Source organism: Megalobrama amblycephala, linkage group LG20, assembly GCF_018812025.1.
Source record: "Megalobrama amblycephala isolate DHTTF-2021 linkage group LG20, ASM1881202v1, whole genome shotgun sequence".
NCBI classification, from domain to species: Eukaryota; Metazoa; Chordata; class Actinopteri; order Cypriniformes; family Xenocyprididae; genus Megalobrama; species Megalobrama amblycephala.
In genome coordinates this window covers 27481041-27500117 of record NC_063063.1, presented here as the reverse complement: position 1 = coordinate 27500117, position 19077 = coordinate 27481041, and the positions used below count along the sequence as shown (strand labels likewise).

Below are 19077 nucleotides of genomic sequence, written 5' to 3'. Positions count from 1 at the left end.
CTGGGTCTATGTACATGGTAACCTTGATTAGTGTACAGGTCACTGGAGAGATTCTGTCTGGTCATTTGACGCTGATTACTGGAGAGAACAGCCTGTGATTGCATTATAGAGCTCAGTGCTCTTGCTCCAGCTACTGTGCATTTATGGAGTGTGTTATAGACATTTTAAAGGTCGGTTTAACCATTTACCTTATGAACTATTTTAAACAACTAGATTAAATTGAAGGGATGGATGATCCTGTATATCATTTCGAATTGTGCATGTAAAGCTTATTCTCTTTCATGTCAAAGTCAACATGAAACAACACTCCTAACCCATTTTACTTCTCTAATGTGACATTTCTGAGCGAAATTAAATATTCAATGAGAAAAAAAGTAGGGCAGTACTAGATTTTATCCAGAGGGAATTGATTGGATTGTGAAAAGTGGTGTTTCATACCAAGTTGAGTCTGAATCTGTAAAGACTTTTTTTAGACCATGTCATGGAGGCTGAAGGTCAAATTCACCCAGAACATCATCTTAACCTATTCCAGCAGTTGAATCCATTGTCATTTTATATTTTTGAGTGACTTGTATGTCTAATTCAATATTACTTGCTGTTTCTTTGTAAATATTCTTCTAGCAATTTCTGAGTGAAAGTTGTTTCAAAGTAAATCCAATATCATTTTTTTTTTTTTTTTTTTTCAGTATATTACATTAATGCTAACCAGAATTACGTTACTTGCTTAAGAAAGGCTGGATTACGTAAAACAGTAGGCTTACTTTCTGGCCAAGGTGTTATCAGTTGAAAAGGAAAGTAACATTACTGCATTTTGATAAAGTTAGTCTTCATGATATTTTTTTCTTTCAAACAGTGATTAATTTATGCACAATAAAACCGTATTAAGAAAGTACATAGGCTCAATTTGTGATTTCATATTGATGTTGAAGTTGTATTATGCTGTGTACATCCATCCATGTTTATCTGTAAAAATGCATTCTCTCTTTTTATTTATTTATTTATTTTTGCACACTGAATTGGCAAATAACCCTCTTGACTCCCATGCACAGATCCTTGTCTTCATAAGTTATGTTGAAAAGATCTGAGAGCTAATGATAGGTTGTCTCAGACAGATAAGATTGCAGTCATTTCTGGGAATTAATCTGAGAATAGGTGATGGGAAGAGATGAGGTGGACGTGGGTGTCAATAACACGATGGAAGTGAGTAAGTGTCGACCTGTCAGCCAGAAAGAGTGCACGTAAACAAGCTGTAAAATGGATGGTCTTTCTACAAAATGCATTATTGTATGCTGACAACCTCAATTTCAGCCTGTTCATCATACAAGGCTGCTGCAATTTGAATTAACTGATTTTTATGGTTATTTTAAGGTGTTTGTTTCCTCTTGTGATAAAAATATGTGGCCACCATTAACAGTTGTTGCATGAAAAAGAGCACTAGATTCTATATATATTGTGTTTAACAAGAAAAAAATAGCAGCATGAAGGTTTGAAACAACATGGTGATTTTTTTTTGGGGGGGGGGGGGGGGGGGGTGAACTGTTCCTTTCACAAAAAGAGCACAAGAGTAAGGCAGAGACAGCAAAGGAGAGGCCAAATGGTTTGTTGAAAAGGCTGTTTGATAGCAGTTGATGAACAGATTGTGCTGCTGAGAAAGGCTGAAGATGAATGAAAGATGATGTCAGTGCAGGTAAAACTGTGAGAATGGGAAGGTTTCAAAAGATCTGGAGCATCTCGCCCAGCTGCCATTATTGGATTGGGTCTGTAAATACCCATCTCAAATTTTCCCAGACAACGCGGTGTACATCTCCTTTAGACGGAGTGACTCTTTCATTTATCAGACTCTTTGTTAAGGGCACGGATCCTCTTCTGTGTTCCCTGCACATACAGTTTCCTGTGCCTTTCTTACCAAAGCTTGCCGTGGGATGGACACACACACAGAAAAAGCTCAGTCGGCTGCGTCTTTGTAAACACAGTATAAACCCTTGATCCGCTTGGGTCTCCTGATGATTCGTTTGTGCTCATCTGGGATTGAAATCCTCAGATATGAGGTGAATGTGATCCAGCTTAACTTTTTGAGAAGCTCCCTCTGCTTTACAGTCAATCTGAAATGCCGTTTGCAGCCGTTTCGCATCCGCAAACTGACGTATTTGAGTGAAACTGAATTTTCATGGGTGTAAATGTGTATTTAAATATCTGTATCCATTTCATGCCCTGTAAATCATGGGTATATAGGACAATTACTTTGTTTGTACTAAGTTTGTTATGTATTTTTGTTATGGTACTTATATATTTGGTATTGAGTACTAATTTACTTAGTCTTACTCAATTACCTTTCCAATGCAATTACTGTCCTTTCTTATTCCTTTTCATTTCATTTAGACTTTTTTGCAGGTCATCATCACTTATATCTTGCTGACACAGAGAAATTAGGCTGTTTTACATCAATGGCTGTTTTACAAGTTTGTGCATCAAAGTTAATTTAATGAGAAAATTCTCTACTGTCTCTTGTTTCTCGCAGTCAATTTCAAAAGCTAAGAATGTTTAAGGTTTTTACTTTTAAATATGCAGGTACAATTAAAGGCACTATATGTACATTTTCACTGGTTGAGGTCGCTTATTCAAAACAAAGTCGTAGCTTGTTCATGGATGTTCATGGATGAGATTATTAACGTTACTGTAGTACGAAGCAGAGCAGGACTGAGTGCTATGCGAACAGAAGCGAGGCCGCTGGAGCGATTGCTAATGAAAGACAGGCGCGTGTTTCCATGATTTCTACAAAATAAATCTGGAAACCGAGGATATGATAACGCGGGTATGATGTCTGTGTACTGGTTAAAATTGCTTATTTCTTTGGATTTAAACATTCTTGGAAACATTTGGGATAATGTAAGTATACAAGTCAACAAAATATATAACATTGTTCTAGTGGTTTTTGGATATTTCATTCCAAAAATATTACATATTTTGCCTTTAAATCCACATATTTGTACCTGATATCTATTTGTCTACTCAAGAATGTTCTTGGCTACATTTAGATTTTCATTGTGATATAGTACCCATACTTTAATGTATATTAATCCTTTTTTTTTTTTTTTTGTATTAATCCAGAATTGATTGGATTAATAGACTTTGGGCATTAAGTACCAGAATGGAGCCATGAGGTTGTAAGGATGGGGTTAAAAAGTTAGAGGGATTCGTGATAGCTGAAAATGAAAGTTGTTTCGGAGGCGGAGCAAGATATTACGATTTGATGGAACATTACAAAAACATTTTTTTCCTTTGGAATAATGTGTCTCGATGAATCATGCACAATAAGACCAGAAACATGCATTAAGAAAGTAAATGGGATCAGTTTTGATTTCATGCTGACTTGAAACATCATAAAAAGACACAGATACACATCCTATCAAATTACTTTTGTATATTGGTTCATTCGCTTTTTAAAATTACAGCTATCAGATATGAAAGGTTGGAAACCGAAGTTGACTGATTGCACTTTGGCTAATGATGTCATAAATAATGTTACATTATAAAGTTGCTTAAACCCACCGACCTGTGTCTTTGAGATTATGTATAGTCTTTATTATGTTATTAGCTCAGATGATTGAAGAAAGAGGTGAATTGTGGGTGGTCATAAGTGACAGAGAGAGGAGGGTTTAATGGTGATTGAAAGGCTAAAGCAGGACAGGGAGAGGAGGAGAAAGAGAACTTGATTTACAGTGAGCCGAATGATTGCCGTTTTTTCCTGCGAACAGACATTGCTCAACACCGGGGACGGTAGTGCATTATTTAATTGAGGAATTGAGGCTTTGTTGTGGTATTCCCAAAGGCTCAGTGAGGCTTTTATTCATCCGTAATAAATGATAAAGTGCTGATGTGTTGTAGAGTTTCTCCTGTATCTGGAGGGTGTGATGTTCCCATGCTCACAGCTTTTGCATAAATGCATACCGAGGAAAAAAAAAAAAAAAAGAGAGAGAGAGAGAGAGAGAAAAAACCTGCCTGCTGTTGCATATTATGTGTCAATCCATCAACTCTTCTGCTTGGAATGAATATTTTATGCTTGCAAAAATGTTATCTTATAAAATAAGATATCTATTTGGTCTCCACTGCCAAAATTCCATGTCTACCACTACAACAGGGTTGGTTATTACTGTTATGCATAAGTCATAAGGTAAAATATTAAACTAACAATTTTTGAAGATGAATTAATTTTAAATCATTACACTACATTTGAGCATTGCTATTTTTGTCATGTCTTTGGGTGCTATTTGTTAATACCAATTGCAAAGTAAATTTTTTTTTTTTCAAATCTGCTTTTAATTCTGCAGTTGAAATGTTTCAAACAAAACATGTTTTCTTGAGAATATAGTTTTAATTAGTAATCAATCATTTCCATCCTGTTAGACACCCTGTTAATTAAGTGTTAATTAAGTGTCTGTTCTTAACCAGACATATTTCTGAAAGACTTGTATATACTTTTATAGAATTGCTTCCTTAACACAAGCATATAGCTTTTAAAGGTTACAGATCACAAAGGGTACTGCTTAACATGAATGACCCAGGTCATGTGATTTAAGTATATAATTAAATTAGATTTTTACTTTTTCTAAAGAAAATGTGAGTGGAGCAGAGCTCTTTATAATGATGCTTGAATGTTATGGGTGGTTGCTATGGCACTGCTATGCAGTTGTTGAAGTTTTCTGAGTGGTTTATAGTGCGTTGCTATGCGGTTGCTGAGGAGTTCCTATTGGTTTGTAGTGCGTTGCTATGCGGTTGCTGAGGAGTTCTTATTGGTTTGTAGTGCGTTGCTATGCGGTTGCTGAGGTGTTCTTATTGGTTTGTAGAGTGCAACAGTGCCTGCCCAATTTTTCAATGGCGCTGGTTCTGGAGTATTTTTTTCATTAATTTCTCCCATAGGGATTTAAAAAAAGGTTTTGTTAAAGCAGTATGCTATGAACCAAGCTAATCAGCTACAAATCATAACATTACAAACTTTGATTTGGATCAAAGAAATATTTGAAAATCGGAGAAACATACAAAGGTACAAGACTATGTACTTAATAGCTTTACTGAGGGAAACAACTACAATTCCATGAAGCGTTACGAACAACATAATCAAATTAAAAATGATGGAGAAATATAAAACTACATGTTTAAAAATGTTGATTATATCTATTAAACAACATATTTTAAGTTTATTGCAAAATGCATGTACTAACAAATATTTAATGTTTATACATTATAAATATTTATATTTAAAATATTTTGAGAGCGTAGGGAGACCAACATGTTATTTGCTGTGCTTCATAGGTGGAGCTAAAGAGCTCTTTTGTCACGGTTTGCTTGTTTCGACTATCTGATTGGTGGAATTTCTGTACAGCATCATGGGCAATGTACATTTTCACAAATTCCACTGTTAAACATGGTTAAAAATAAGTTGCAATAATGCAGCTGATGTCTTCAAAAGAAGCAAATACCATTGATTAACAACCTCATAGCTCACAGTAGGGCTGTCTAAAAAGGTCTCCAAGTTATCATAAAAAAAATCAGATGAAACCTGACTGTTGAACTGTGTTGGTTTGTAGTGTGTTTCTATGTGGTTGCTGAGGTGTTCTGATATGGATTGTTTGAACAGTTAAATAAAAGTAACAGAAATAAAAAAAAATAAATGTGTTCATGAGCTAAATGTATGTGTAGTCTCTTCATAAACACATGTAACATATTCAGCTGTGTTTTGTAACATTATGACAGGCCTCACTCTTCACAGTTCATCAGAAATACCAACCCAAGCACAAACAAAAAGCAGTTTGCATGCCAATAGATAAAGGAAATAAACATGGCAAAGAAACAATACAAAGTCCCAAGTGCAATTTATGCCTGACTAAGAAGCCTAAAGAAATGCAAGCATTGTTCTTTCCGCTCCTTTTTCATTTTGTTTATTCCTTTGACACCATGGCACGCAACACTCTCTCTGTCACACAGCAGTAAACAAATGTTAGGAGAGTCTTGCATTTATTAATCCAGAATAGACAAAAGCCAGTCCCTGGTTCAAGGTAAAACACAAAGCAAACCAAAAGAAAAAGCTTCCTTGCATTTCCTCTTACCTCTAAACCCCAGCCATGATCTGCTACGGTCTTGGAACTCATTGAATGTGCATTGTGACATTACTGTGTTTATTTTATTTTGCATTATGCTAATCAGTTTTGCTGGTATTTTGGCTCATTGTCCTGATTAAGACGTCTTACATAAACCACTCTGAAGAGTATGCAAAGCAGACACCGCTAAAGGTGGCGAAGTATTCGCCTGTGCCGCAAGTCATGTTTGCTGACGTGTTGTGGCCTTGAGCATTCCATTGTCACTTTTTTTTCTTTGTTTCTCCTAGTTTTCTTGGTAAATTCACAATTACTTGCCTGATAATGAAACAGCTATTGTTGAAAGTGAAGGAAATTCTCTACTAGAAATCCAGACAGTAGTTTGAAATAAAAAGTTAAGCAAATGCTAAATACAATATGTCATTTCCTTCCCCTCGCAGTGACATATAGGACGTATCAGGTGATTTGTTCCATTAAACTATGGGTAAAGGGTGGAGGGCATAAGTTCGTACTTCATTAGAGGGAAAATCCTCTTTAAATGTTAAATAAAGTGAGGTGTTCAAATCATGCTCCACTCGGCAGGGGACGAAGCCATCTGTTTTAAGATGACTTTGGCACAAAATGAAGCCTTAATCACTACTAAGAACTGAACTTCACTCTGAGAGATTTGTTTAGTCTCTTCCTCTCCACATGTCTTGATGTATTTGGAAAAGGTGGTGACGGTGACAGAGGCAAGGCCCATCAGCGATGAATCTTACTAATGCAAAATAATATTCATACTGAAATATCTCATTTTACTTGATAAGTGTGTGGAAAGATCAGGTCGGGTTATGATCTGCTAAAGGCGGTGTTCTTTGGAAGGCAACGGCACTTTTCTGCATGAAAATTAGATTTCAGCTTCATGTTGTGCTGTTATGACCACATGCTCGGAAATGCACCAATGAATATGAATGGTTTGTGATTAAAGATCACTGTCAGCGCGCACATGTCTTCCACCAAAACGTGTGCATCATGCTAAAAACCCAATTTTCACCTGATGACAGATTCATGTACATGCAATACAATAGAAAAATTACATTATTTGACCTGTCAGCTGCATCATTATTAGAATTAATGGCAAAGTCTCACTGTCTGTATTGTCTTGTGGCTGGATTTCATTGCTTCCAATATTTGCTGATGTATTTTCTATAAACACAAAGATTTTTTTTTTCTTTTTTTCATGAAACAATGCTTCTTTGGAGTAACAGACAAAAACATAAACTACAGTGTGAATTATATTTGCTTGACAGTTCAAAATAAATGGTCTCATTCACTAACACTGGCATGCAAGTGTTTATGCAGACCAAAGGGATGCAAAAAAAAATAATGAAATCGCATACATCCAGGTTTTATGCACATACGTTTGTGTACATGTTTAGTAAATGAGACAATTTGTTGATTCTGTTTGACTGTTCTTAGTCGAGGATTTGTATTAGATCTCAAATGAGTGATTTAACAGTCTTTTTGGTATTACTGTTTTTGGTATTACAATGGGTAAGCTGTCACTACTTATGTTTTCTTGCATAACTATCTTGCAAGTCATGGTAAAAAAGCACCTACTGAAACGTTAAAGTAATGGAAATATTATAGCAGATGCCTGTCTATCCTGTGCTTTTAGCTTATCTTAAAGTGCCCCTATTATGCTTTATCAAATATTACCTTTCATGCAATGTGTAATGTAGCTGTCTGTGAATGTAAATGATCTGCAAAGTTGTGAAGCCAAAAGTGCATGATAAATAAAGTTACTGTCTCTCAAAACAAAGAATCGACTCTGAACCACCTAAACGAGTTGTCAGGAATTCGAATCCCAATTCCGTGACGGTAACACGTCACTAAGTAACACATTTGCCTAATGCCCGCCTATGTTCTACGTTGTCCGCCTGTGAACAACTTGGCCCGCCCTCAAACACTGTAGCTAGTTCTGTGTACATGTCGAGGAAATGCTGTTTTCTGTTAAAATTACCATAGCGCTACAACAGCAGAGCTGCTTCTCAAATCTCCTGAAGTCTAAATAGAATTTACAAAACACTTATCCATTAAAGATGGTAGTGTCGTCAAAAGTACCGACTTCGGTACCTATCGGTACTGAAATTTTAAAAATATGACGCTTTGAGCGCTGTTGAGCGGATTCGTAAACATCTCTGATTGGCCATTGTGTTGACGCGCTCATCTGATATGCCCGTGATTGGCTACAATGATCAACGCATGGGAGCATTTGAAAGCACACGGAAGTGTTTGAATTTGAAAGCGTTTTGAAAGTGGGAGCGTGAGCGATTGAAAGCAGGTGTCTAACAGTGGACCGATTCGCGATAGACGCCTGCTTTCAAACGCTCCCGTGTGTATCTAAGCGCTTAGTGAAGAGATTAATTGATGACTATTTACAACGTTTTACAGCATTGATCATTGAAGCTTATCACAGACATATCCGATGAGCCGTGAAAACAACGGCCAATCAGAGATGTTTACGAATCCACTCAACAGCGCTCAAAGCGTCACATTTTTTACATTTCAGTACCGACTAGGTACCGAAGTCGGTATTTTTGACAACACTAAAAGATGGGACAGTACCCACTTTATTTGGACCAACTTGCCCCTCAGAATCACAACCTGTAAGATTAATTATTGACGTATATATTTTCTACCAAGTGTTCAAAAGACAAAGTTTTGTGTTTTATATTGTGTAAGTCTCCGGCTAACCAGCTAACTCATGTTATTACTATTACCTAAAATTGTGTCCATTAATGCAGATTGTCTGTCAATCTTTCTACTGTGAGTAATGATAAAGGATGGAGCTTTATAAAGGAGATATGACCGCACACTCACTTGCAAATAAACGTTTCGGCAAAAAGTCTGGTATAATAAAGTATTTGCAAGTGAGTGTGCGGTTATATCTCCTTTATACAGATTTGTTATCTTTGACCTGCACCTTGGATGGTGTGCGTTTGCTTAACAGTTTTTATAAAGGATGGAGCTTTACAAATTTGTTCGGTGACGGGTAATATATGCACCGTTAACTGATACAGTTAATAATACAGTTCCCACATGTGCACTGCAATAAATTAGAAATATACACATCGGTTTGTTGATGGACATACACTTGTTAATTCTGATGGTGAGGAATTAACAGTTGCATCATTTCATATTGTACGTCAAACTGAGTAACGTTTCACTGAGAAACGTCCTGCTCAAGTCGTCCTTGCGATGGAGGATCAACTAGGAATAACTAGTTCTTCCAATGTTTTATAATCGGACTCGTGCTCGGATTGATATGGTAAAATCAACGCCATCGTTACTGTCTTTGCAGTAACTCGGAAAAGGCGGAATTTAGAGAGACTGAATCATCGGACGAGTCATTTGAGAATCATTTAAAAATGTGGTGATGTATATTGTATATTATGAGAAAATTAAAGTTTTTATTTATTTATTTATTTATTTATTTTACCTTTGATGCATGTAAAGCTGTTGTAGGAGTCCTCTTAAAATAGCATAATGGGGCACTTTAAGCAACGCTAAGAAATTGAGTCTCTGAGTTCCTTTAATATGGGACAGAATTTGTTAATTAATTTAGGCAAACGAATATGAGCTGTGGGTTTGGATTAAACAAATTAAATGAAAGGCAGACAGATCCCATGGCAGAGGGGACTGGCTTTGGCTCAGCAGAGTATGACTTCTGAAAGCTGTTATGGTTATTAACCAGAGTTGCAGTTGAAATGCAATCATTCTTCATATTCTTGATCAAAGCACTTTGTACCTTTCCAACATACTGTGGGTCCGAGCCCATGTACTCCTCAAGCACAAAGAACTGGTTCCACACCCAGCCCCTCTTGACCCTCTGGAATCCTCTGGAACCTCCATTCCTTCCTGCTGCCGATGGCCCCGTCTGGCTGTGGGGCCACTCTTGCCCTGGCCTGCTTTGGAAGGGAGCACAGGAGCTCTGCTCATAGAGGAAGCACAGGAACAGCAGAAGGCAGTTCCTCCTCAGCATTGGGCGGACTGTTATGGTGCTGTTCCCACGTCAAGGTCCAGAGGAAAAAGGTGAGAGACAAGAGATCCAGGGCTCCGAGGCTCACGAGCTGGAGCGTGAATCCAGTAGAGATTAAGGAGAGGTCAAGGGTCCGGTGCTCTACCACTCCCCTCGCTGGAGATATGACTCAAGTCACCCAGGTAATAAATTCATCACCTGCAACTGAAAATTAAGAAATCAGTTTTGTAGCCATGAAACAGAAATGTATTTATTATTATTTTTTAAAAGTGCAATAGCTGCAATACACATTTTGTGGAATAGAGATAACAGTGACCCTGTTTTGACCCCTGTTTGGCTTCTGAAAGGATGTTCAGTGAAAGCACGGGAACATAAATGCTTAATACATCCTCTAAAATGCTCTATGGCTGCTGTGGAATGCTGTCTTTCTATTAATACTGCCCGTACATTCACAGCATGTCCATTCTTAGAGAGATCTGGAATTGCATAGTGAATAGCTGTCATAATGGATATGCATGGAGGCCCCCTATTTTTTTCTGCCTTAAGAAAAAAGCTCCCATATAGCAATGGATTTTAAAGAATTTGTATGAGAAGTATGAACTCTACCTTTGTCCCGTCACTTGTTATTCCTATATGGCTTAGAGAAATATTTGTCTTAGTAGTAATAGTGTTAGGGCTGCTGTGCTGATACAATCATAAAAAATAGAGCAATATTTGTTGTCATGATATTGTGCTTTAGATCTTTTTATCAATATTTTTATTGTGTGCATTCACATCATGTCCTGCAGATCAATAACTGAAGAAGCAAGTCGTCCAGATAAGCACAGAGGTTCACTCTGTTATGGACATGCTGTGTGTGTTTAATGCTGTAGTCACAATCCAATTCATGATGTTGTGATGCATTGCATTGTATTGAATTGTGACATATTTATAATGATGATATCGTATTTTAAGGTAGTTGTCGATAACCCAGTCCTAAATATTTTTGGTAAATTGGAACTGTAGCTTAGATTTCTTTATAACTTATACTCTGACACTTTCTGTCACTTTCACACCCGGACACACTTGTCACTATGTACAGTCCAATGGGAAAGTGGAACGAACATTTGTCTGTGAATCATTATCATCATATTATGTTAAGAATAACCTTTGTCACTTTGTTAGCAAAAAGCAATTGAATTAAAGTCAACAACAATTTTACATAGAAGCTGTCACCAGGAGCAGCTTGCAATTATTGCTCGGATCCATCAAGGATTGTAACAAGCTAGTGGTTATCTGAGCATCTCTGGCTAGGAACGCGATGTGTCAGGTTCCTAAATTACCATGATTAGATGGTAATTTAATCAATCATTTAGTTTCTCTGAGAATGGGACAAAGCATATTCCCCTTGTTCAAAAACAAAAACAGCAAATAAACCTTTCAGCATGAATTTGGATGGAATTAAACCATATTTGAGATGCAATGGGCCACGGTACATCCAAGAGCAGAGACAAAGCATTACTGGGGATTGACATTTCTTCAGATATTGATGCCATAGGCAATTTAGCACTGTTTGAGATCAGTTCAGGGAATTTTGTGGAAGGGAAAGCCTTCTAATTGGTCATTCAAGCACTGCTAATAAAATGTCCTTGTGTTAGAAGGACCAGAACAGTAAATTGTAAGGAAATATACACTGTAGTACCAAACTCAATTATGAAAAATACCAATGAACAACAGAGCGAGTCTACTTCATATGTACACTTCAGGCAGCTCCATAACGTCACCGCATATTGTGTTTAATTTACCCCACCACAAACAACTCTATGATATATTAATTTTTTATATATATATATATATATATATATATATATATATATATATATATATATATATATATATATTTAAAACACACATTTATACATATAGAATGCTGCATTAAACAATTTTGTAAGGGGAAAAAATAAAATAAAATAATGAATCAACTCCATAGCCGAATTCTAAGTGATAATGGGCTTAGGATGTTCCAATTCAGCCCATTGCCACCAGTAGTGGGCACTCATGCAAAATAAGCAATGACGTACATCCGAGTCAACGAGACTGAGGGAAGTTAGAGAGGGAAGGTCATAAAAAAAAAAAAAAAAAAAAAAAGAACTGGAACGCAGCCTTGTAGTTCTTGTGTTTCTCTTTTCTTCAGTGATTCAGTGATCACTTGTTAACAGCAGGTGTTCATCACTAATGCTCAGTCATCACTGAATTAATAGCTTAATTATCTCATTAACCCTTAAATGCATGACTGTTTCACCAATCATTCTTACATATTCGGGGTCTTTATCGACCCTGATCTATATCTAACACGGAAGGATCTCTACCTGTCGCGATAATATAAAACTCCTCTGATATTAGAGTAACAATTACAGAAGAATAAAATAAATCATATTTTGTTATCTTTTGGAGCTTGAAAGCTTTCAGTTTGAGCAGATGTTTTTTGCCATCATCACTGTCCTCGTCAGAGCTCATTTCCCAGTAAATTCAGCAAATAATGGGCTAGTTTTATGTTTGAGGTCACGAATATGAGCCCATTCGCGATCTCAAACGTATTCTCAAAACTATATAATTTTCAACATCTTCAAAATCAATATTTCGGTCTCTAACAGCTTCACCAGATCCATCCTGTAACATTTACAAGCATATTTTATTGCATTTAGTACTCGCTCTGCAGTAAATCGCTGAGCCATTTCATGTTTCTCTTATTATTTTGTTTTCTGTGTGAATGAGTCATCACTTCAGCATTGTGTATCAGACATTGCCACCTTGTGGAATAAAGGTGAATTGCACTTATTCCGTCATCTAAGATTCAATTATTGTTGTGCAAAAAAAATATACGTTCACTCATACAGACCTCGGGTCGTTTGCGACCCTATATAATTTTTTACAAATAATGAATATAAAAATAGGCATTCTTTTTATAATTTTATGATTTTTTTCTTGTTATATTCTTTATAATGAATTAATTGAGGAATACCAAGAAGGTTGATGTCTAACTTTAAAAAATGAACGAGGAGGAGGGTAGTGAATGACGTCCCGGGTCACTAAAGACCCGAGGTATGCATTTAAGGGTTAACTTGAACTCTGCTTTAGTGTTACTTTAACACTCTGTAGCGAGGGACCAAACGTACTCTGAGCAGAGTTGATTTAACTCTGGGGATTTTGCTGTGTAGTATAAAACAATAGTTATATCATTGTTAAGATTTACTTCATATTATAAAAGATATTTGTTGGGCCTTTGATCTTTGGCAATGTCAAGGGACTGAAAGAGACATATAAGAGACCGCTGCTCTCACACAAATGAGGCACTAGGATGATGTATTTGTCTAATGCATGGCCAGACATGAAAGTATATGAAATCTGCATTTAGGTTTGATGTTCTAGTTATATAATACATTTCCCAGTGTTTCAGTAGCCTCCCTCTACCTCCTGATGCTATGCTGTAACAGAGGTACATCACTGCGAGCCTGTGCTCAACACCTCATCGATCCTGTAAATACATCTCACCCGTAAGATCATAGTTTTGAACATTTTCAGTTTTGCTAGCTCTCACACCACCTGATTTGTCCTGATGCCAACCCAATAATTCTCCGATATGCCTCAGTACATCTCGCCTCTCCTGTGTGCTTCATTGGCTGCGGGATTGATCGCTAGCTGTTTGTGCCCAGGTCAATGTGCTTATCAGTTTGCCAGCGCTGAACCCCACCTGCTACCACCCAGTGGTAGTTTGGCAGCATTCAAGTGCATCAAGTGTAAACAGTTAAGCAGTCCTGCCAGGTTTCTCAGTTAGCACACAATAGATCTGGAGGTGCTGGCACACCAAGAGTGGTCGGAGGAGGCCAAAGGAAGGAGTAGCTCTTAAAGCCTGCCAAACTTGATACACCTGCAGGGGAGGTGTCGATGAAAAAGCAGTTGACTTCTTATCCCTGGATGCTCTCAGCCGAAACAGCCTTTTTCAAAGCCAAATAAAATCAAAGAGACACTTCAAACTGGTTCATATAGAGCGAGACACGGCTAGTGAAATTTAACCTGCCTGTTCTAATCAAGAAGCAAATGTGAAAAGCTAAAATGATTCAGAGTCATAAATTTAAGCAAGGGTTATAAAATCTCAGCAGTAACTTCAGGCTCTTAGCATGCAGGTTCCATCTGAGTTGTCTCCAATGAAATGTGCCTTGCTAAATCAGGTTAGATTACATATTTACTATCTAATGTACTATGCACTGTATACTTAGTATTTGCCATGCAGTGAGTGAATGAGGAAAGCAAACAGAGGAATGTGCATTTGTGTCTTATCTTGATAGGAATGCATGAAACATATCTCTGCACATCTGAATGCTTATTTCAAATGGCATTTTAAACACAGTCTTTCCCTAAAAAAAAAGGAAAAAATATCTTTACGTCATTATATATATGGTATAACTTCAGAATAATCCATATCAATATTTCTAATGATCACATGCTTTGACTGTACAATATGTACATAATGCAATTGTAAGCTATGAGCGGGACTCGAACCAGTGTCTCCTGCATGTGAGGCGGGCGCGCTAACAAGGATGCTAAAGACCGCCGTCTAGGCTCAGTTGCTAGTGCGCCTCTTGAGGCCAAGGGAGTGAGGTTTACTCGCACAGCTAATACTAGCTGGCCTCCGCTACACTCGCCACCCTAAACCTCACTCTCATCTGGGTCACGGCACCAGTGTAACCCTTCCGGTCCTACTTGCTCCGCTGCAAGCAGGACTCGAACCGGTGTCTCCGGCATTTGAGGAGGGCCCACTAACAAGGACGCTAAATACCACAGTCTATAGTGTCAGTTGCTAGTGCGCCTCCGCCACACTCACCCCCCTAAACCTCACTCCCACATGTGTCATGGCATGTGACCTTCCCGCTCCGAGCAGGACTCGAATGGGTCTGTCTCCGACATGGGAGGCGGATGCGCTAACAAGGACGTCCGTCACACAATAAAATGTAATTTAAGAAGTAATTGATTGTTTTTTTTTTATATTTTGTATTGATTCTTACTTACTATAACTATATGTATATACTATGTATGCACACACGCACACATACATTAGATTTGATTGTTTCCAAATATTTTTGGCTTTGTCTATAGGGCAGTATGGAGAAGACAGGAAGCAGTGACACAGGAGAGATAGAAACTTGGGTCACCTTAAGTGTTGTTGCATCATATGTCAGATCCCTGCCTACAAGGCTATGGCTTCTTCATACTTTTTCAAAACAAGAACATCTGATCAACTGGCACTTTCATTGTGTATGCGAAAGCGTGGTGCATCTGTATAGTTTGACTGATTTTAAAATGTCCCTGCAATGTTAAAGGCAAGCCTACGCCCTTGATTCCTCCGCATGGAGAAGGCTTATGTCAACACTTTAGAAACCTCCGTCACTACAGCATAGATTGAGGTGACCTGAAGTCAAACTCATCCCAGTCATTCGACGCCTGTGAAACGCATTTCTCTCTTCAACTAGAGTCTTTTTCAAGAGACTGCTCTGAATTTCACTCAATTACAAAATATCTTCTGCAGTTCCAGCCCATTCCTTCGGTCAAAATGTGACTGATTTAAACGGAGGCCTGTGCAAGTTGCGTCATACCACTTTTGGAAGCAGTAGGCCTAATGTAAAATTATTTAGCAGAGCAAAATAGCATTCGTTCACTGACTGATCTCACCGTACGGAGAGAAAGTGGACCAGCAGGGAGAGGGAAGCATTCACGCTACATTTCAAGGAGACGACTGACTGCGGTAGATGAATTCCCAGACAGCCCCAGACTGCCAGCCTCCATTACGTTCTTCCAATCTCCATAACCTGAATGACTTAAACACATCTGGACATTTAGGCTAATTAAGGTTCCATGATTGATCCTGTTAAGCAATTAAAGGATTGGATTAAACAAAGTTCAAGGAAAACCAACCCATCAGCAGGAGTTCATTTGACGATTTGCATTTAATTAGCGTTGGTGGGTCTGGGCAAATTACCTAGCCTAAATTTGCCAGTCTGAGAAGGCACGCTCCAGACTAAAAATATCGATCCTATGTGAGTTTGTTGTTGTCCTTGGAGGTATTCTCAGATTCACTCAATATTTATCTCGAATTTAAGGGATTTTATGAAATATTTACTCTAAATTCCAACAGAACTAGGTTTCTAAAAAGACAACATTGAAGCTTCAAAGATTTCAAATTGTAATAATTCCAGTACACGTCATGTGAGATTTTATTGACTGACTTATTATTCAAAGATGAACAAATCTGGTCATAATTTTCCTATCTGTATGTACTTTTTAATAATTTTAATAACACTTTACAGTAAGGTCTCATTTGTTAACATTAGTTAATGCAGTAGTTAACATGAACTAACTATGAGCAATACATTTTTACAGCATTTATTAACTTTTGTTGATGTTAATTAAAAATATAATAAATATTTGTTCATGTTAGTTCACAGTGAATTCACTAATGTTTAAATATGCAACTTTTGATATTAAAAAATGTATTAGTAGTAATGTAGGAATTAACATTATTTAAGACCAATAAATATTGTAAAAATATCGTTAGTTCATGTTAACTGTAGTTAAATAAAGAAATAAAAACCTTATTGTAAAAAGTGTTGTCTTTTTCCCCATGCAATTTTAATTCAGACCAACTTTGTAAACTAAATAAATAATTCATTTAAAAATCTAATTCTAAAGATTAATTCAGTAATCAAACATTGTTTCTTCACCTCTAAACACCTCAAGTAGAGTTAGGTATGATCTTTTATGAAAGTTTTATTGTGTTTTTGCATTCCTTTTGAAGCTTGAAAGTTTTAGTCCTCATTCATTATTATTGTATGGAAAAGAACAAATAATGCAATTGTTTATTTTCTTCTTTTGTGTTTCTCTGAAAAATAAAGGTCATTTGGGTTTGGAACAACAAGAGGATGATTAAATGTTGACAGAATTCTCTATTCTTTTAAGTTTAAGCATCAGTATATGTCAAAGTATAATGTTATGAAAACCATCATTTCAGAAAATGTCTAATATGTGATTGCAATGATTGTCTCCACTGTTGGTCTTTCTAAATTGATTATAAATTGCATAATTCTATAAGTCATTGCCTTATTAATTCAATTTGAACTGGTCTTGCTGACACCCGTTGTCTTCAACTAATTCCATAGACCTGAAACGCTGGCATGGGAGAGATGACTTTATCAAGGTTATGCAGCATTTCCCCTTTCACTTACACCCACAAGATGCTGCTTTAAAGTCCAAACTCATCAGCCAGTTTCTTCTCCTCCTCCACCTGTGCTTGCGATCAAGACAAGCTGTCACGACGTGGGTCGTCCGTGTGACGGTGAGGGTCAGAGCTTATTCTGCGCTGACATAATGGGATATGACTGCTCCCGCGGTTCCGGGAGAGTCCAGAACGCTCCGCCGGTCGTTTTCGACGGGCCGCGTTGAGCCGCATGCTTGATGAGAGCGCGCTTCATTAGCATGTGTCAAGCCTTGCGTTTGGAGCCCTGACCTGCATGTTGGCCCCCGATAACACGGAGCCTGGGCCTGACAGCATTCCCTGAGTGTTGCCCGACGTTCCCCATTCTCATCACCTTCAATAATCAGCGAGCATATGGCTCGCCGAGCTGCCGCCGCCGATTAAGAGGCGGGAGACGAAACTCCCTGGGAAAGTTATTAGTTGTCAGGCCTGTCGTAAACATGATTAACTGATAAGCAGCTGCAACTGTGGCAAACTGGAGAAAGAAAGATGGAGCTCATCTGGATGAAGACCTTAATCTAAAATCTGTTTATCACTCAACGGTAGATGCAGGGTGGTGGTATTTTAATTGTGTCGATGGCACAGGTGCATGTCTGTGTGTGTGGTGACTGTATGGTGAGCAATATTTTATTAGGCATGGAAGTCAGAGCTGTTTTAATTAAGGTAAATGGATCCTCGGGATTCTTTTGGGAATTTTAGAATGATAGCATGGCAATTCATGTTTCTCTCCTCTCCTACGTACTCGGCAGCATACTATAAATCTTGTGGGACTACAAACCACGAAACAGGGCTATGACTACAAATTGTAATATATTGTGCATGAGCGTTTGTATTAGTTTGTATTTCACATGTGCATTTTAAATTTTTAAATAGCGTCATGTCCATATTGTAACTTTCAGCATACAAAAATGTACATGTAAACATTAAGTATGAATATTGGTATTAGTTTGGCTTTAAATAAGCCCCTAGGACAGGGGATGAGGACAGTCATATGGGATGTGTATACCGTCATTACATATATTCTTCTTTCTGTAAGGAGAGTGCTGCCATAAACCTGTGCAGTCCAGGTAACCCATAATTTACCAAGTGGGGATTTGCTTTGGGATATGGCATTAAGACAGAGACACATATGCATAATTCAACATGCAAACTTGCAAACATATTACTCACCATAAGAAAAGGGTCAGCAGAGATTTATGTGTCAAAAAAAAAAAACTAATATCCTAGCAAACACATAACATTCCTCTAATGTTAGTTTTTAGTTCTTATTTGGTTATTTTTTTGAGAACCAAAAAGTTCTAGGAACATTCTAGGAACGTTAAGAAAATATTCCTTGTTAATGTTAATCAAAAACAAACCTTAGCAAAATAATCTTCTGGGAACAAAAACAAAAACAAAACAACAACAACAACAACAAAAAAAAAATACATTTGGAAACGTTATAATAGTGTTATGCGAACATTAGAATAACATTATACAAACCAAAATCTAACATTCTGGGAATGTTAGATTAATGTTTGGATAACATCAGAATAACGTTCTGGGAACATTAGATTAACATTAGAATAACTTATGTGAACCAAAAAATAACATTCTGGCAATGTTAAGAAAACTTTCCTGACTAACTAGAAACAAGCCATAAAAAGTAATGTTCTGGGAACCAAAAACGTACATTCTGG

At 37.4% G+C, this 19077-nt stretch overlaps 1 protein-coding gene across 1 annotated transcript in view; it reads right to left on the bottom strand.

Moving 5' to 3' along the window:
- Positions 1 to 19077, bottom strand: part of LOC125255260 (cadherin-12) — a 180239-nt gene that overhangs the window by 101791 nt on the left and 59371 nt on the right. Inside the window, exon 2 of the mRNA XM_048170327.1 lies at positions 9883 to 10317. Coding sequence (XP_048026284.1) covers positions 9883 to 10116 — 234 coding nt within the window. The 5' untranslated portion in view covers positions 10117 to 10317. The remainder of the gene's footprint in view (positions 1 to 9882; positions 10318 to 19077) is intronic.